At 41.7% G+C, this 20,781-nt stretch overlaps 1 protein-coding gene across 4 annotated transcripts in view; it reads left to right on the top strand.

The window, feature by feature from the left end:
* Window positions 1-20,781, top strand: part of trpm7 (transient receptor potential cation channel, subfamily M, member 7) — a 133,765-nt gene that overhangs the window by 36,068 nt on the left and 76,916 nt on the right. For all 4 annotated transcript variants that reach the window (XM_061878201.1, XM_061878191.1, XM_061878182.1 and 1 more), the window contains exons 2-5: window positions 12,878-12,957; window positions 15,220-15,258; window positions 17,267-17,474; window positions 19,249-19,462. In XM_061878201.1, coding sequence (XP_061734185.1) covers window positions 12,878-12,957; window positions 15,220-15,258; window positions 17,267-17,474; window positions 19,249-19,462 — 541 coding nt within the window. The remainder of the gene's footprint in view (window positions 1-12,877; window positions 12,958-15,219; window positions 15,259-17,266; window positions 17,475-19,248; window positions 19,463-20,781) is intronic.

The raw sequence follows: 20,781 nt of genomic DNA, 5'->3' as shown, positions 1-20,781 counted from the left end.
GTCAATATTGCACATTTTTCTAAATTATATTTCAATCAATCAATCAATGTTTACTTATATAGCCCTAAATCACTAGTGTCTCAAAGGGCTGCACAAACCACTACGACATCCTCGGTAGGCCCACATAATGGCAAGGAAAACTCACACCCAGTGGGACATCATTTATTTATCTTTTATCATTTATTTAAACTTCAAGCTTTTTCATTTCACTTATGTTTTTCATTTCACTTATGTTTTTGTTTATTTTAATAGTATTTTTAGATTATGCCGTGGGCCTTAAAAACATTAGCTGTGGGCCCCAAATGGCCTCTGGGGCACACTTTTGACACCCCTGCTATATATAATAAAACATTAAATCTGATAAATCAATGGATAAAAAGCAGAGCCTAGCGGCGCATGCGCGTTTATCATAACTCTCTCGCTCAATGCCCCTCCCTCACGAATGCTGTTGATGTGCGAACAATGTGTTTTTTTTTTTTATCCCTTTCTTAACCCTGAACGTACATTGTTAATAAACGCAACCATAACTCAAAATGCCGGACACTTGAGGCATTTAAGAAACTCTGCCCTGACAGTTCAAACACAAGGGTGTCCATATGTGCACCTGGCACCAGGACACCCTAGGCCGCAGTTCCATGATCGACTCTGTAGTTGTGTCATCGGATTTGCGGCCTCATGTTTTGGACACTCGGGTGAAGAGAGGGGCGGAGCTTTCTACCAATCACCACCTGGTGGTGAGTTGGCTGCGATGGTGGGGGAGGATGCCGGACAGACCTGGCAGGCCCAAACGCATTGTGAGGGTCTGCTGGGAACGTCTGGCAGAGTCTCCTGTCAGAGAAAGTTTCAATTCCCACCTCCGGAAGAACTTTGAACATGTCACGAGTGAGGTGCTGGACATTGAGTCCGAGTGGACCATGTTCCGCACCTCTATTGTTGAGGCGGCTGATTGGAGCTCTGGCCGCAAGGTAGTTGGTGCCTGTCGGGGCGGTAATCCTAGAACCTGTTGGTGGACACCAGCGGTGGGGTGTCCTATCGGGTTCTTTTGGCTCATAGGACTCCGGAGGCAGTTGACAGGTACCGACAGGCCAAGCGGTGTGCAGCTTCAGCGGTCGCGGAGGCAAAAACACGGACATGGGAGGAGTTCGGGGAAGTCATGGAAAACGACTTCCGGACGGCTTCGAAGCGATTCTGGACCACCATCCGACGCCTCAGGAAGGGGAAGCAGTGCACTGTCAACACCGCGTATGGTGTGGATGGTGTTCTGCTGACCTCAACTGCGGATGTTGGGGATAGGTGGAAGGAATACTTTGAAGACCTCCTCAATCCCACCAACACGTCTTCCTATGAGGAAGCAGTCCCTTGGGAATCTGTGGTGGGCTCTCCTATTTCTGGGGCTGAGGTTGCTGAGGTAGTTAAAAAGCTCCTCGGTGGCAGGGCCCCAGGGGTGGATGAGAGCCGCGCAGAGTTCCTTAAGGCTTTGGATGCTGTGGGGCTGTCTTGGTTGACAAGACTCTGCAGCATCGCGTGGACATCGGGGGCGGTACCTCTGGATTGGCAGACCGGAATAGGGGTCCCTCTGTTTAAGAAGGGGGACCGGAGGGTGTGTTCCAACTATCGTGGGATCACACTCCTCAGCCTTCCCGGTAAGGTTTGTTCAGGTGTATTAGAGAGGAGGCTGAACCTCGGATTCAGGAGGAACAGTGTGGTTTTCTTCCTGGTTGTGGAACTGTGGACCAGCTCTATACTCGGCAGGGTTCTTGATGGTACATGGGAGTTTGCCCAACCAGTCTACATGTGCTTTGTGGACTTGGAAAAGGCATTCGACCGTGTCCCTCGGGAAGTCCTATGGGGAGTGCTCAGAGAGTATGGGGTATCGGACTGTCTTATTGTGGCGGTCCGCTCCCTGTACAATCAGTGTCAGAGCTTGGTCCGCATTGCCGGCAGTAAGTCGGACACGTTTCCAGTGAGTGTTGGACTCCGCCAAGGCTGTCCTTTGTCACCGATTCTGTTCATAACTTTTATGGACAGCATTTCTAGGCGCAGTCAAGGTGTTGAGGGGTTCCACTTTGGTGGCCGCGGGATTAGGTCTCTGCTTTTTGCAGATGATGTGGTCTTTATGGCTTCATCTGGCCGGGATCTCCAGCTCTCACTGGATTGGTTCGCAGCCGAGTGTGAAGCGACAGGAATGAGAATCAGCACCTCCAAGTCCATGTTTCTCTCCCGGAAAAGGGTGGAGTGCCATCTCCGGGTTGGGGAGGAGACCCTGCCCCAAGTGGAGGAGTTCAAGTACCTAGGAGTCTTTTTCACGAGTGGGGGACAGGCAGATTGGTGCGGCGTCTTCAGTAATGCGGACGTTGTTCCGATCCGTTGTGGTGAAGAAGGAGCTGAGCCGCAAGGCAAAGCTCTCAATTTACCGCTCGATCTACGTTCCCATCTTCACCTATGGTCATGAGCTTTGGGTCATGACCAAAAGGATAAGATCACGGGTACAAGCGGTCGAAATTAGTTTCCTCCGCCGTGTTGCGGGGCTCTCTCTCCCTTAGAGATAGGGTGAGAAGCTCTGTCATCCGGGAGGAACTCAAAGTAAATCCGCTGCTCCTCCACATCGAGAGGAGCCAGATGAGGTGGTTCGGGCATCTGGTCAGGATACCACCCGAACGCCTCCCGAAGGTGGTGTTTAGGGCACATCCAACTGGTAGGAGGCCATGGGGAAGACCCAGGACACGTTGGGAAGACTATGTCTCCCGGCTGGCCTGGGAACGCCTCAGGATCCCTCGGGAAGAGCTAGACGAAGAGGCTGGGGAGAGGGAAGTCTGGGCTTCCCTGCTTAGGCTGCTGCCCCCACGACCCGACCTCGGATAAGCGGAAGAAGATGGATGGATGGATGCCCTGACAGCTCCACAAAAGAGGACATGTCCGGTGAAAAGAGGACGTATGGTCAGTCTATCCTAGCCCGGTCGCTGCTAGCATGCTAGCAAAAGAGGACATGTCCGGTGCTAGCAGCGATCGGGCTAGGATAGACTGACCATACGTCCTCTTTTCACCGGACATGTCTTCTTTTGCGGGGCTTTCAGAGCAGAGTTTCTTAAATTACTCAAATGTCCGGCATTTTGACTTCTGTTTACGCTACTTAATATGTCCGTCTGGAAACTCGTTCGGTTCACTTCCGCACCGAACCGAAACCCCCGTACCGAAAAGGTTCAATACAAATACACGTACCGTTACACCTCTAGTAAATACAATAATGTTTCTGGTCTTTATGCTAGCATTTAAAGAGGAACTGCAATTTTTGTAGTAATGTTGCCTATCGTTTACAATCAATATGAAAGACATGACGACGGCTGGATTTTTAAAAACGTGTTCTAAATATTAAAGGCCTACTAAAATGAGATTTTGTTATTGAATTGGGGATAGCAGGCCCATTCTATGTGTCATACTTGATCATTTCGCGATATTGCCATATTTTTGCTGAAATGACTTAGTATAGAACATCTACGATAAAGTTCGCAACTTTTGGTCGCTAGTAAATAAGCCTTGCCTTTACCGGAAGTAGCAGACGATGTGCGCATGACGTCACCGGTGTGAGGGCTCCTCACATCCTCACATGGTTTATAATGTGAGCCACCAGCAGCAAGAGCTATTCGGACCGAGAAAGGGACAATTTCCCCATCAATTTGAGCGAGGTTGAAAGATTTGTGGATGAAGAAAGTTAGAGTGAAGCACAAAAAAAAGAAAAAGCGGCGGCAGTTTGAGCGTTTCAGATGTAATTAGACAAATTTATTAGAATAATTCTGGAAGATCCCTTATCTGCTTATTCTTTTTAATAGCTTTTTATTGAGATTGTAAAGTCATACCTCAAAGTCAGATGGCTGCGGTGAACGCCAGTGTCTCTCAGAGAAGCCAATACTGGAGCCAAGATCACAGCTGCCTTTTTGAGCTGCAGGATGAGGTTGCATATTCGACTCAAGTCTCCGGTTAGAGCAGACTTAGTATCACAATTTTCCCATCCAAAAACTTGCTGGTTCACGTAGAGAAACATGTTCGCTTGACCGCTCTGTGTTAAAGCTTCACAACAAACAAAGAAACACAGGCTGTGTTTCGGTGCTAAAGGCAACTGCAATCCACCGCTTTCCACCAACAGCATTCTTATTTGACGTCTCCATTATTAATTGAACAAATTGCAAAAGATTCAGCAACACAGATGTCCAAAATACTGTGTAATTGCGCGATGAAAAGAGACGACTTTTAGCCGTAAGTGGTCCGGGGCTAATATGTCCCCTCAATCCAATAACGTCACATACACGCATCATCATAGGCGTCATCATTCCGCGACGTTTTCAACAGGAAACTCCGCAGGAAATTTAAAATTGTAATTTAGTAAACTAAACCGGCCGTATTGGCATGTGTTGCAATGTTAAGATTTCATCATTGATATATAAACTATCAGACTGCGTGGTTGGTAGTAGTGGGTTTCAGTAGGCCTTTAAATACATTTGATCAAAAGTTTTTTTTAAATGTAGCCTATGGGAGCTGTTCAATTCAGCCTATAGAGCCCCTAAAAACATTCAAACACACACACACACACACACACACACACACACACACACACACACACACACACACACACACACACACACACACACACACATATATACATATATACAGTTGTGATCATTAGAACGGTGAGCAAAAATACCAGAACCACACGGGGGACCTGGTGAATGACCTGCAGAGAGTTGGGACCAAAGTAACAAAGGTTACCATCAGTAACACACTACGCCGACATGGAATTAAATCCTGCAGTGCCAGACGTGTCCACCTGTTTAAGCCAGTGCATGTCCAGGCCCGTCTGAAGTTTGCCATAGAGCACATGGGTGATACAGCAGAGGATTGGGAGAATGTCATGTGGTCAGACGAAACTAAAATAGAACATTTTGGTATAAACTCAACTCGTCGTGTTTGGAGGAAGAAGAATATTGAGTTGCATCCCAAGAACACCATACCTACTGTGAAGCATAGGGGTGGAAACATCATGCTTTGGCGCTGTTTTTTTGCTAAGGGGACAGGACGACTGATCCGTGTTAAGGAAAGAATGAATGTATCGTGTATCGTGAGATTTTGAGCCAAAACCTCCTTCCATCAGGGAGAGCTTTGAAGATGAAACATGGCTGAGTCTTCAAACATGACAATGATCCCAAACACACTGCCCCAGCAATGAAGAAGTGGCTCCATAAGAAGCATTTGAAAGTCCTGGAGTGGCATAACCAGTCTCCAGACCTCAACCCCATAGAAAATCTGTGGAGGGAGTTGAAAGTCCGTGTTGCTCGGCGACAGCCGCAAAACATCACTGCTCTCGAGAAGTTCTGCATAGAGTAAAGTGCCAAAATACCAGCTACTGTGTGTGCAAACCTGGTAAAGACCTATAGTAATCGTTTGACCTCTGTTATTGCCAACAAAGGTTATATTACAAAGTATTGAGTTGAATTTTTGTTATTGACCAAATACTTATTTTCCACCATAATTTACAAATAAATTATTTAAAATTCCTACAATGTGAATTCCAGTTTTTTTTCACATTCTGTCTCACAGTTGAAGTGTACCTATGATGAAAATTACAGACCACTGTCATCATTTTAAGTGGTAGAACTTGCACAATCGGTGGCTAACTAAATACTTTTTTGCCCCACTGTAAATTACGTTTTTTGATAAGGTTAAATTAAAACGGTCTACCACATTTGTCATTAATACCGTTTATCGTGATATTCCTAATCCTAACTACTACATATGATCTGTATATTTTTCTTAACAGCAACGCTATAGTTTGACCGATTGTCAACTATAGGCAAAATCTAAAAAATTACATACGACTATGAACATCTTCAGTCTATGACAGCCCTAATAGATGCTATGTTTTGGGAGTAAAACGGTGATCATAAAACATATTGCTCTGGAGCTGGGATTTAAAAAAGGCAGAGAGGAAGAGTTAGGAGGGAGGTTGAAGTGTGTGCATGTAATTTTGGCAGGGCGTCCAAAGAGCGCTCCAGTCTTTTGTTGCTTGACATTCTCAGGTACCATGGTTACAGGTTTCATTTGCCACTATGAACACTCGGCAGCATTTCTCCAAAACTCCCAACAGGGCTTTTATTTTCATTACCTTTTATTGCTGGCTGCACCAGCCCTTGAAAATTATATACTTTAACAACATATGTGTTATATTATTTTTGAAAATGTGAGCACTTCTCACATCGATTAATGATCATATTTGCATATTGGAAATAAACACACTCAAAATTATCCACTAAGTAAGGTGTGCACAAAGTTTGACCCGGAGGCGATGTTCGGACCCAGCTCATTTCTGTATTGGCCCTCTGCATTCTATAAAGATAAGATTTAAAACTAATATTGATGATATATACGATGATATATTACTCACATTTTCATTGTCACCTAGAAGACGTAAATAGGAATTGTCCGAAAAAAATTCAGAGTTGCAAAATGCATCAATGTGGCCCCAATTTGTCTCCATCCGCATTTAATGGAAAGGTTTGGTCATAAACCTGAAATACGCAAAATCACCTGTGCCCACAACGTACTTATTAGATAGATTAGATTAGATAGTACTTTATTTATTCCGTCAGGAGAGTTCCTTCAGGAAAATTAAAATTTTCAGCACAATCCCATTCAAGATCAGACAAACTTTACAGGGAGACAGAACAGGATCGCTGACTGGTCTGTCGGCTTCCAGCGCCCCTTACAAAAAAGATGAGATACAGGTAAACAAGGGGGATGGGGGGAATGGGAGAAAAAAATAGAAGATTAAAATAAAATAAAAAAATCGGTCTTAGCCTGGGCCCTGGAGAGGGGGTGCAGTCTTAGGCCAAGGGGAAAAAAAAACAACTATATCATATCATATATAAATTTAAAAATGTGATTGCTCCTCGCAACAATAATTGACGATTGCCACCCTGCATAATTACGAATACATTTAAAAAATCCACAAAGTCACTGACCTAAAATCAATCTGACCTCTTCTCCCGCCAGTTATTGATGATAACGGCACCTTGTGTTATAGAAATAAATTGATGGACTGGGAATAATCCACAAACTCACAGACCAAAATACACTCACTCATACACGGGCGATGCCGCTTAATATTGCAATTTCTCTTCCTGGCCTTTATATATCGTAACCACCATGTGTTGTGATTGAAATAAAAATAAATACCTCAATTAATGCACAAAGTTAAGCGTGTGGTATGCCCAATCACTAATGTGACCCTAAGCATACGTCACATATGGTTTAGATAAAAAAAAAATATGGTCACTTCTCCTGGCATTTAGTTATAACCACTATGTTATATAATAGAAATAAACTATAATAATCAAAATAATCCACAAATTTAAGCTTGATCGCTTATGCTGCTCTAAACATACAAGTCTTTGATTATTAACAAATATATGATCACTCTACCTGCCACTTAGTCATGGTAACCTCCATCTGGATTTATAACAGTATATAGAAAGAAAATAAAGTACATAGTCAAAAGCTGTAGTGTGCTTGTGTCATATAGGTGAAGTAGTTATTTATTATAACCACCACCTTGCACAATATAAATATAACACTAAAAACAATGTTTACTGTACAAGTGTAAAAGTAGCCCTTTATGTAACATTTAATGATATCAATGTAGCAATATTTTTAATATGCATGTGTGTGTCACAGCAGGTGATTTGTCTTCAATAGACACATGGGTGTTTATCATTGAAGCCTTTGCCCATCCACCTATCCTGTCCCGCACCTTATTGGCCTGGGCCTCTCTCGGCTTGGTCTAACATGGACTACCCACTCACAGACACATTCATCTGCCACCCAAACGACTTCTTACACATTAACTGTCCAAATCGGTAGGAGAGGCTGCAACTTCTCGCTGATCGCTTAGCTTTTAACTTTTTTTTTTGCACTAACCGCATCGCTGTCGACTTTGACTCGGAAGAGAACGTTGCACGCGGACGAGTTCGTGGTTATTTGGTGTTGGCGATGCGGCGTTGAAGGGTGGTGGCGGCGACAGTGGGGTTTTTTTTGTCTAGGAGATGCACCAAGGAGCACTGGAATGTTTCTTTACAAAGCCCTTAAACACAGAGATGAAGAAGAGGACGCTCAGGTACGACGTCTTGATCAGTTTGTTCTGGTGTTGATATGCGGACTCCTGACAGAATGTAACCACTGGTCCTCAGAGAGTGGTTCATTCATAAATTGGTATAAAATCAAGTTAGACTTGAGTGTGGGTCAGATCCATATAAAGTTTGTTTTGATCTTTCAGATTTCTGACCCTGCATACACATGAAAAATGATTTGACAGTAAAACTCTTCAAATGTTTCATAGGATTTTCCAGATTCAGTTTAATGTGGATTCAACTGTCTTTGTTAAAGTAAAATACTTGCCAATTTATTTGCAGTTTATAACTCAAAACTACATTATCCTTAGTGAATTCAGATGTGACCCAAATACACAAGTTTTGGTTTGACTTGACAGCTTTTCAATACAAAGTCTGCAAATTAGAGCTGCAAATATCGATTATTTCAGTAATCGAGTAATAGGGGGGGCAAAAACCTTCATAGCTCAATGCGTATTTTAAGGAAAATAGTTTTAATTAAGAAATGTTTATGCTCACAATAAGTCATTCTTTTTTTCTCACAAATCAACATTGAAATTGCACTTTTAACATCCATCCATCCATCCATCATCTTCCGCTTATCCGAGGTCGGGTCGCGGGGGCAACAGCCTAAGCAGGGAAACCCAGACTTCCCTCTCCCCAGCCACTTCGTCTAGCTCTTCCCGGGGGATCCCGAGGCGTTCCCAAGCCAGCCGGGAGACATAGTCTTCCCAACGTGTCCTGGGTCTTCCCCGTGGCCTCCTACCGGTTGGACGTGCCCATAACACCTCCCTAGGGAGGCGTTCGGGTGGCATCCTGACTAGATGCCCGAACTACCTCATCTGGCTCCTCTCGATGTGGAGGAGCAGCGGGTTTACTTTGAGTCCCTCCCGGATGGCAGAGCTTCTCACCCTATCTCTAAGGGAGAGCCCCGCCACACGGCGGAGGAAACTCATTTTGGCCGCTTGTATCCGTGATCTTATCCTTTCGGTCATGACCCAAAGCTCATGACCATAGGTGAGGATGGGAACGTAGATCGACCGGTAAATTGAGAGCTTTGCCTTCCGGCTCAGCTCCTTCTTCACCACAACGGATCGGTACAACGTCCGCATTACTGAAGACGCCGCACCGATCCGCCTGTCGATCTCACGATCCACTCTTCCCCCACTCGTGAACAAGACTCCTAGGTACTTGAACTCCTCCACTTGGGGCAGGGTCTCCTCCCCAACCCGGAGATGGCACTCCACCCTTTTCCGGGCGAGAACCATGGACTCGGACTTGGAGGTGCTGATTCTCATTCCGGTCGCTTCACACTCTGCTGCGAACCGATCCAGCGAGAGCTGAAGATCCCGGTCAGATGAAGCCATCAGGACCACATCATCTGCAAAAAGCAGAGACCTAATCCTGCGGTTACCAAACCGGAACCCCTCAACGCCTTGACTGCGCCTAGAAATTCTGTCCATAAAAGTTATGAACAGAATCGGTGACAAAGGACAGCCTTGGCGGAGTCCAACCCTCACTGGAAATGTGTTCGACTTACTGCCGGCAATGCGAACCAAGCTCTGGCACTGATCGTACAGGGAACGGACCGCCACAATAAGACAGTCCGATACCCCATACTCTCTGAGCACTCCCCACAGGACTTCCCGAGGGACACGGTCGAATGCATTCTCCAAGTCCACAAAGCACATGTAGACTGGTTGGGCAAACTTCCATGCACCCTCAAGAACCCTGCCGAGAGTATAGAGCTTGTCCACAGTTCCACGACCAGGACGAAAACCACACTGTTCCTCCTGAATCCGAGGTTCGACTATCCGACGTAGCCTCCTCTCCAGTACACCTGAATAAACCTTACCGGGAAGGCTGAGGAGTGTGATCCCACGATAGTTGGAACACACCCTCCGGTCCCCCTTCTTAAAGAGAGGAACCACCACCCCGGTCTGCCAATCCAGAGGTACCGCCCCCGATGTCCACGCGATGCTGCAAAGTCTTGTCAACCAAGACAGCCCCACAGCATCCAGAGCCTTAAGGAACTCCGGGCGGATCTCGTCCACCCCTGGGGCCTTGCCACCGAGGAGCTTTTTAACTACCTCAGCGACCTCAGCCCCAGAAATAGGAGAGTCCACCACAGATTCCCCAGGCACTGCTTCCTCATAGGAAGACGTGTTGGTGGGATTGAGGAGGTCTTCGAAGTATTCCTTCCACCTATCCACAACATCCGCAGTCGAGGTCAGCAGAACACCATCCGCACCATACACGGTGTTGATAGTGCACTGCTTCCCCTTCCTGAGGCGGCGGACGGTGGTCCAGAATCGCTTCGAAGCCGTCCGGAAGTCGTTTTCCATGGCTTCCCCGAACTCTTCCCATGTCCGAGTTTTTGCCTCCGCGACCGCTGAAGCTGCACACCGCTTGGCCTGTCGGTACCTGTCCGACAGGCCAAGCGGTTTCCCCTTTAAGGCAAACTTTTAACATGTTTGCCTTAAAGGGGAACTGCACTTTTTTTGGGTAATTTTGCCTATCGTTTTCAATCTTCACGAGAGACAAGAAGACAGAAGGTTTTTTTGAGTTGTTTTTTTTGTATTCCAATTTGTAGTAATCGGCTCGCTCCAAGCTGCCAACAATGCAGCTAATGGGAGCAATCTATTCTACCACCAAGTCACTTTTGAAATGCATTTAAAAGCCGCCAACATTACTTTATTTACATTCCATAACCTGTATAACCAAGCTGTAGCGACCTTGTTATTTTAAGAGCGAACACAAAGTAACTGTTTTTTTTACCGTACTAACACATCGTCTTGTGATGGCATGCTACGGTATTAGCCGTAAGATAGCTACGCGCACGAGGTAAGCTCGCTACTACGTCAATAGTTGTATTGCTTTTGAGTATATAATGCAGAAAAAAATGTGATAGGACACTAATCTATACTGACTGAAAAACATGAACCGTCATATTGCAGCATCTGTAAAGTATTAGCCCACATTTTATGTTTTGTTTGGACAGAGCTAACTTTACAGAGTATGTAGTTTTAATAACAAGCAGGACGTGCTGCATGTATTATGACCAATGTTATAATGACTCACTCGATGGACAGTTGTGCGTTGGGTCCAGCTGGCCATGGACATTTTTTCCAGTTTAATTTGGCTAAGCACTCAATATATGTCAGCATAACTTGGCTCGAAGTTCCACATTTGAAGCATCAAGACAGGCCGACCTCACTCTCTAGCCATTTGTCTGCTTCAATGTTTCAGCCTCTCTTCACGTATGCTAAGCTTCTATAACTAGAAGTTCATCCTCTGTATATTCAGGTTCAAAAAGATAAGGTTGTTAATCCTAATTTGTCCAAAAATTGTCATCTTTGTTGTCTGTTACCAAGTCTGCCATAATTAGAACACACTTGTGTTTGTTTCTGGAATTAGAAACACACATATGTTGCCAAAAGTCGGAAGTGTGCTGCTATGGAAACGGAAACAAATGGGCTGAGGAAAGAAGTTCTGGTAATGGTTGATTAAAAAATAAAAATTGGGGGGAAAAACTGCTGTCCGCCACCACACTGATCAAAACTCTCACGTGCTCTCTATTCGTGCGGAAACTGTCCGCGTATTCAAAGTTCCAGGCAAACATTTTATCAGTTTTTATTTGTTACACTCATTAAACGATTAACTGAAGCAACACAATATTATTCAGAGTTTTATTTTTAAATCAATTTAAACAATTTAATAGATTAATCATTGCAGCCATACTGTAAATGTTATCGAATTTGGATCTAAGTTTCAACCTAAATTTTGCATCAGAACATGTGAATTGTAAAATATAATTTCTAACATTCAATTTAGATTCCTTTCAAACAGCTTTTGACTATTCATAAAAAATTGGATGCGATTTGGCAGAGATATTTAGTAAGAAACTATATTAAACTAGTTAATAATGCAGGCATATCTGGATTGGTTTTAGGGTAGGTACTGTATAATTAGTTTTTAATTTCGGATTCTGACAGTGTTTACAACCATCCACCGTAGCATGTTATTTTCTCATGATGCAAGATTTCTTTATTATTTATAAAACAATATATATTTTAACATCCAGGCAAATGCGCATTCAGGATTGGATTCAGATTAAAACGGGTATTACTCTAGATTTTTACCCTTCAATTTGGTTCATATTATGTGAGATTTGACCAAAATAATGTCTGAACTGATGTTGAATGCCATTTTCAAGAATACGTCTGAAATTGCACCCAAATTAGCGATATGAATCACATCTGGGTTAAATGTAGTCTGATTTCCGTTTGGTTTTATATTTACTTTGATGTTTTTGGATATTTTATTAAATATGCCATCGATACGTGGAATATATTTAGCAATTTAAGAATATTTTTTAATCACTTATCAATTGGTGAAAATGTGTTTTTGAATTGTCCAGCCCTCCTTTCTGTTGTGACATTTTTAGGTTGTTGTTGATATTTTTAGGAATAAATGGATTCATTTAATGGATTATTTCGGGATTAGGATTAGCTATATTAATCGGACTGAAGCCTTGAAATGGCTAAAAAATAAATACAGAGAGGCATTAATTAAAAATCCTGCAAAAAAAATGCCTGCTCTGAAAATGCTAATTAAGTGATCTTTTTTAACCTATTGTCATTTACAGACACTTCAACTGTATATCAATATCTTTTTGATTGCATAACTGCTTTCTGATGTTTCGTCTTTTATTCCCTTGGCAGTCCCAGAAACCCTGGATAGAAAGCACTTTCACCAAGAGGGAATGCGTGTACGTACTTCCAGTGTCAAAGGACCCCCACAGGTATGTGTGTTTTCATTCTAATTGTGAGCCTTGTGGTTGTTGCCATGGATACATGACAAATTGTATAGTGGTCTAAATCCCAACCAGCAGTTACATCACTGTCTGGTCTAACCCCTACTTTGTAACGTCTGACATGCTACTCTATAGAAGTAGCCTATGAGTTACCATGAATTGATTTACGTGGACCCGACTTAAACAAGTTGAAAAACTTATTCAGGTGTTACCATTTAGTGGTCAATTGTACGGAATATGTACTGTACTGTGCAATCTACTAATAAAAGTTTCAATCAAAGTTCACTTTACCCAACGTGCGCCAGGAAGTTACGCAAATGCCGGGTTTTGTTTATTTTGTTTGTTAACGACATAACTCAAAAAAGCAGATTTTAGTGAAACATTCAGGAAATGTCCAGAATGGGCTAAGGAACAAATGATTCCATTTTGGGGGTGGTCCGGATCATTTCTATTATAATACCTTAGCAAAAATTGCACCTAAATAAATATTGAACATCTTAAAGTGCAATGTTTCCCCTGTTGGTAAAACTGTCTGCTGATTTGGTTTGTCATTTTTTGTTGCAATCTCTTTCTAACACATTAAACATCGTCCGTTTTGATGGACGCATCTTGCTCACTTGTTTGAAGCCAAAATATTCCTACACCGGACATTTGGCTTTGCAACCATTTTTTTTCGTCCTAAGTTTAGTTATTTTGTGGCGGACTTCACTAGCCATTTCAAGACAAGTAAGGCTCTGTCGGTGCATCCTGTGTTTGTAAGCTTGCGGTCTTGCCGCCGCCCATCGAGAAAAAGATTGTGGTTGACTGACGATGGGGTTCTCTCCATTTATTTAATTATTCTATTGAATAAACATGCTCAAGCACTAACAGCGATGCACAGAGTGAACCCTCTTGTACCCAGTTTAAAAGCGAGCACAGAAGAAAAAAAACACGTAGACATGGCAGTTTATTGCAAGTTATCAAGTTCACTTAAATGTATTATTGTTGGCCCAGGCTGAATTTGAATCTACAATAGTGTTGAATTAAAAATCGATTCTGAATCGGAATTGACACCCCAAGAATCAAAATCGAATTGTAACATTCACATCCCTGTTTTCTAGTTGTTTTTTTTCTCCTGTCATTTAAGTTTACCTTCATTGGATTATTGCCGTTTTTATTGTTAGACAGCAAGATAACACAAAAGCTAATCAAAATTTCTGGTATGGATCAAAAATCTCTCCCCCCCTATTTTTGTTAAATAGTACATTTTTAATTAATATTAATGACATTGTGGAATAAGCAGAATATTGGTATCTATGAAGGTACTTCAGAACAATCTGGCCTTGGTGGAGGTCTGCACTGTGCTGCAGCTCTTGAATAATTAACATTACACATAACACAGCATAGACTGTGTTCACTGCACTATATGTTCAGTTTATGTTAACATTTCTAGTATTTGTGCAATGTAGTTGCGCTTTATGTGCAACATCCTGTCCAATTTACCTTTGACCTGTCATTTCCCTTTATACTTTTAACCCCTTTAAACAACTTTTGGCCTGGTATCCATTTCAACAATAGCATTGAGCCATTTTCTTCTCAAACAATCACTGTCCAAAGTGTGGCTCAGGGGCCATGAAACCGCAGTCTATTAAAAATATAAATATAAAATTAAACGTGACTCGGGTCTGAGGATGCAGGCCACACTAAAAGAAAATAAAATTCCTAAAATCTTCAGCATCTATCTGTTTGTAGAAAAATCTTGTAAAACAATAACATTTCCCACAGTTGCAAGCATTTACTGTTTAACCCACCTTGTGTGTCAACCATCTCTGGTTTTAGTTAGTCTTTGAAAAAGGTGCATTCCATCATTACTGTTTGTCACACCAAGTTATTATTTTTCTACCTGTTGTTTTTTTTTTTTGCTTCAATAATTTGCATTTTCCACCCTAACTGCAATACATGTCATTGTGTGACAAACGTAGATATATTGAATAATAGGTTGCACTACAATGGCATTGTTGATTCAGACTCAGCTAGGTTGCTGACAAAAGAACTGCAACATGAAGTTGAGCTAAATCCACTATGACATACCTTCTTACAGTATACATTCCTCAACAGCATGGAAGCAAGAGTTCAGAACATTTAGACAAATTCTGACATTTAAAGCGCCTTGGCAGCCCACGTGGTGTTCTTGCATCATCATGCTGCCTTAGAATGTATGAATTAAAGCTTCTGCTGATTGCTGGTGTCATGTGTTCAAATTCCATCTAGATGCCTTCCAGGATGCCAGATTTGCCAGCAGCTAGTCCGGTGAGTATTGCTTCAGCAGTCTTTTGTTTCCTGCATTCTTCTTTGGTCAGGAGGCAGGATTAGCTTGAGAGATTATTTTGCTACCCAGAAAGAGCCCGAGGGAAAATTGAGCTAGTGTACAATTGTATTGAAACGAAACTCGCCTGGGGTAACAAATAACTTTGGGTTTTGTGCGTTAGGGTGTGAAATTCTTTGTGAAGATAATCACTTGAGTGGAGAAGCTTATCTTAGCCATTATGTATCATCACAACCTCATTATTAAAGCTCATTGAGATATTTATTGTTTTAAATAAAGGTGGTATACCAGTGTTTCTGAACCATTGGGCAGGGGCCCATTGTTGGGGCGCGACCGCCCCCGAGAGAGCTGCCAAAAAATATCTGTTTCTCAACCGTGGTACATATGGACCGCCGCAGTACTCGGTTGTCATACACTTTTCCAATATTTGAGTGGCTGGAGTGGAAACATTTTGACCCTTAGGTCACAAGAATTAAGAACATGTGTGCTACACAAAGATAAGAACATAATTTGCTTAGCAAGAATAACGTTTTACAAAAGCATCTTAACTTGAGGGTGTTTTCTTATGAATACAACGTTTTTTAATTATTGTGATCACCAATAGTTCTTGCTTTTGTTTAGGAATGTCTGGATCTGATATTGTTGTCAGATATCGGTCCAATATCCGCAAAAAAACATCTAAAATCTCTGATATAAGCGCTGCAGTACAAGCAGTCCTGTGTCACGTTTACTTGAGCAAAGCTCAACAGCCAGTTTACAACTAAATGTCCTCTAATAAGCACACATAGTTTGTGTTTTCTTGTATTTTATTAAATTCAATTACAAATAGATAAACATGGTTGGGTATAGGTTACTAGGAACTTGAAGTAACACAACAACTAAGCATGCTATTGCTCAAGGCGATGTATTTATATATTTGATTAATCAACATCTCGGGGCGCCGTGGCTCAGTTGGTAGAGTAGATGTGCCAACAGTTTGAAGGTTTCAGGTTTGACTCCCGCTTCTGCCATCCTCATCACTGCTGTTGTGTTTTTGGGCAAGACACTTTACCCACTTGCTCCCTGTGCCACCCATAAGGGTTTGATTGTAACTTAAAGATACAATTAACTTTGTAAAGCACTTTAAGTCTCCAGAGAGAAAAAAGCGCTATATAAATATATTTCACTTCACTTAATTGAAAAATATTGCAGTCTAACATTTGTCAATACGAACCAGTCTCGAATAGTTATAGTTTCAAATTATATATCTGGACAGTCTGAATCTCTAAGGTAGAAGCGTTTTAGAAAGTAATCAGTAGCAAACATGTCCGCATCAGTGAACTTACTGTGTGAGCTTAAGTTAAATAATTACTCTGGCCAGAAAGTGTCTACAAAAAACAATGACCACTGCGCTTCTACTTAAAAGTCCTTTCCAGAGAGTTAATAAATGGGTTAGTATTTTTTATACCTACCGTTGTTTTCTGTTTAAATAATTTCCCTTGATCAAGCTTTTTGTCACATTCCATACTACAATTAATTAAAAATATGTATGATTTGTGCCAATATCGTATTGGTAAAAATCAGTTTCGGCCAAAACTCGGAAGTGAAAAAGGGTGTATCAAAGCTCCCCTACTTTTGTTTTGCAACTTTATGCAACAGTATTTGTTGTGAATGTTAACCACATAATAATCAAAAAAATAGTTATGCAACCACAACAAAATCAACATTGAACAAGGAAAGATGTACGTGAAAGCAGTCATCAGACAACACCTTACCTCATTTCAACTGTTACGTGTATAAAATAAAATAAAAAAGCAACTTAAAAAAGGGAAAGTCTTGTAATTTTACCAAGATATAATGCATTAATCTTGCAAGTGTAAAAAAAAGTGAACCGTTAATGATAAAAATCTAAAAAAAAATAAAACTTCTTAATTTGACAGCAGCCATGTTTCTCTTAACACAGCTTGGTGATGGAATATGCAATTAAATAATAAAGTCCCTGTGATCTTGCAGGTGCTGCTGCGGGCGGCTGGTGCGACAGCATGCTGGCTTCACAGCCAGCTTGGCCCACAAGTACTCGGACGTGAAGCTGGGTGAGAACTCCGGCAGGCCCAGGCCGGAGTTGGAGGAGTGGTCGGTGGAAAAACACACAGAGGCCAGACCCACTGACGCCTATGGTGTCGTTAACTTCCAGGGAGGCTCGCACTCCTACAGAGCCAAGGTAGGAGGAGGGTCTTTCTAGTAGGGATATTCAACTGGTGGCTCACAGGCATAATCCGGCCCATTATTGACATCAAGCCGACCCGGTAGTTCAGGTTTTATTTTAGGATTGACTTCAAGGCTAACTGAAACCCACTACTACCGACCACGCAGTCTGATAGTTTATATATCAATGATGAAATATTAACGTTGCAACACATGCCAATACTGCCTTTTTAGTTTACTAAATTGCAATTTTAAATTTCCCGCGAGTTTCTTGTTGAAAACGTCGCGGAATGATAACGCGTGCGCGTGACGTCACGGACTGTCAGGAAATATTTGCGCTGCACCACTAGCGGCTAAAAGTCTTCTGCTTTAATCGCATAATTACACAGTATTCTGGACATCTGTGTTGCTGAAACTTTTGCAATTTGTTCATTTAATAATGGAGACTTTAAAGAACAATGCGGTGGATTGCAGCTGTCTTTAGCACCGAGTCACAGCCGGTGTTTCTTTGTTTGTTGTGAAGCAGAGCGGTCAAGCGAACATGTTTTCTCTACGTCAACCAGCATGTTTTTGGATGGGAAAATTGTGATATATATATCTTAGCGGAGACATCATTGGATTATTCGTCGTCCTGCAGCAGCTGTCAAAAAAGGCAGCTGTGAGCTGGGCTCCTCGGCTTCTCTCTGAGACACTGCGTGTTCACCGCAGCCATCCGACCTCGAGGTATGTCTTTACAATCTTTACAATCTCAAAAAAACACTATTAAAACAATAAGCAGATAAGGGATCTTCCAGAATTGCCCTAGTAAATGTGTCTAATTACATCTGAAACGCTCACACTGCCGCCACCCGGAGCCGTCGTTTTTTTTTTTTTCCTCTAGTCCTTCACTATCAATATCCTAATTCACAAATCTTTCATCCTCGCTCAAATTAATGGGGAAATTGGCGCTTTCCCGGTCCGAATTGCTCTTACTGCTGGTGGCTCCCATTATAAACAATATGAATGTGTGTGGAGCCCTGCAACTCGTGACGTCACGCGCACATTTTTCCGGTAAAGGCAGGGCTTTTTTATAAGCGACCAAATGTTTCGAACTTTATCGTCGATGTTCTCTACTAAATCCTTTCAGCAAAAATATGGCAATATCGGAAAATGATAAAGTATGACACATAGAATGGACCTGCTATTCCCATTTAAATAAGAAAATCTCATTTCAGTAGGCCTTTAATAGAACATTTTTAAAAACAACACAATACGGTCATATAGAGAATCTTTGACAAGCATTTTTGCTTTAGATGTAGAAACAGCAGTAATGTATGGGAGCTTTGTCTAATATTTTTGCAGTAGGCCCCTAAAAACAGATGAGTGTTCCTGTCATTTATAGGACCTTTGACCCATGTTTTTTTGGAGTAAGTCCTTTAAAAACAAAAGATTGGTCTAGTCATGGAGAGGATCTTTGTCTAACATTTTTGCAGTTGGCCCCTAAAAACAGCAGTGTTCCTGTCATTTAGAAGATCTTTGACCCATGTTTTTTTGCAGTGAAACCTTTAAAAAATAAGATTGTTTCAGTCAAGTAGAGGAACTTTAACAAATGTTTTTACAGTGGGTCCTTAAAAACAGCAGAGGTTAGGGTTCGGGAGACTGTCAATGTCAATATGTTGAATGTCTATGGATTTAAAAAAAAAAAAACAATAATAAATTTTTTTCAATGGGGAAAAAATAAATAAAATCTTTATGCACCTAAAATGTAAATGGCTAATTCATGTTTCTTTGTATTCTGTTTTGTGTTGCAGTATGTGCGTTTGTCCTACGACTCTCGTCCGGAGACCATCCTACGGCTGATGCTGAAGGAGTGGCACATGGAGTTGCCCAAGATCCTCATCTCTGTCCACGGGGGAGTCCAAAATTTTGATATGCACCCTCGCATCAAGCAGGTGGTGGGCAAGGGTCTCATCAAGGCTGCCGTCACTACGGGTGCCTGGATTCTCACCGGAGGGGTCAATACAGGTTTGTGGAGTTGCTTTATTTTCAATCTGTACGGGTGTGTAGTAATGGTTAACTAAGACACACTAGCCCAGATGTCCCCAACCCGTCGATCGCAATTGACCAGTTGATCTTTGAGACTCTACTAGTGGATCACAAAATTATTAGGAAAAAATAAAAAGTATTAATATGAGATCAGTAACACCCCCACCCAGAGAGTGACCAACAGGCACCCATTATAACTTTGAACACGCCCTAGTGCAGCCCTATGACATCGGGAGACAAGCGAATACAAATATATACAAATAGTACAGGCCAAAAGTTTAGACACACCTTCCCATTCAATTAATTTTCTTTATTTTCATGACTATTTACATTGTAGATTGTCACTGAAGGCATCAAAACTATGAATGATCACGTGGAGTTATGTACTTCACAAAAAAAGGTGAAATAACTGAAAACATGTTTTATATTCTAGTTTCTTCAAAATAGCCACCCTTTGCTCTGATTACTTTTTTGACACTCTTGGCATTCTCTCAATGACCTTCAAGAGGTAGTCAACTCAAAGGGTTCCCACTTCACAGGTGTCATAGTTTTGATGCCTTTAGTGACAATCTACAAAGTAAATAGTCATAAAATTAAAGAAAACGCATTGTAATGAGAAGTTGTCCCTAAACTTTTGGCCTGTATTGTGTATGTGTATTTACACATATGTGTATATGTATATATATTTATATATATATATATATATATATATATATATATATATATATATATATATATATATATATATATATATATATATATACATATACATTGTGTGGGTGTGGGTGTGTGTGTGTGTGTGTGTGTGTGAATATAGCCAGTATATATATATATATATATATATATATGTCTTGATTGGATTATCCAGAGAATAGTGCTCGATACCGTGGTAGAGCGCAATATGTAGGTGTGGGAAAAAATCACAAGACTACTTCATCTCTACAGAACTGTTTCATGAGGGGTTCCCTCAATCATCAGGAGATTTTAATGGAAGCATTCACATACAATGGTTTATATAGGGCACAGAGTGGGTGGGTACAGGCAGGCGTAGGGGTGTGGTGATTGGCTCATGTGTTACCTAGGAGGTGTTTCCGTCTGTGGCGGCATGTTGAAATGATTTCACTACGCTTGTTGAGGGATGATAGATCTGGATGATATATAATAAACAGTTTCTCTTTTAAGCATAGGTTGCATCTTTTATTACCACTGTTGTAAGGTGTGCTGGATGCAAGAATTTGCCATGTTATTGAATATTCAACATTATTGTCTTTGAGGTTCCAAATGTGTTTGCTGAGTTC

This window comes from Nerophis ophidion, linkage group LG02, assembly GCF_033978795.1.
Source record: "Nerophis ophidion isolate RoL-2023_Sa linkage group LG02, RoL_Noph_v1.0, whole genome shotgun sequence".
NCBI classification, from domain to species: Eukaryota; Metazoa; Chordata; class Actinopteri; order Syngnathiformes; family Syngnathidae; genus Nerophis; species Nerophis ophidion.
This window is presented reverse-complemented; position numbering and strand designations above follow the sequence as displayed.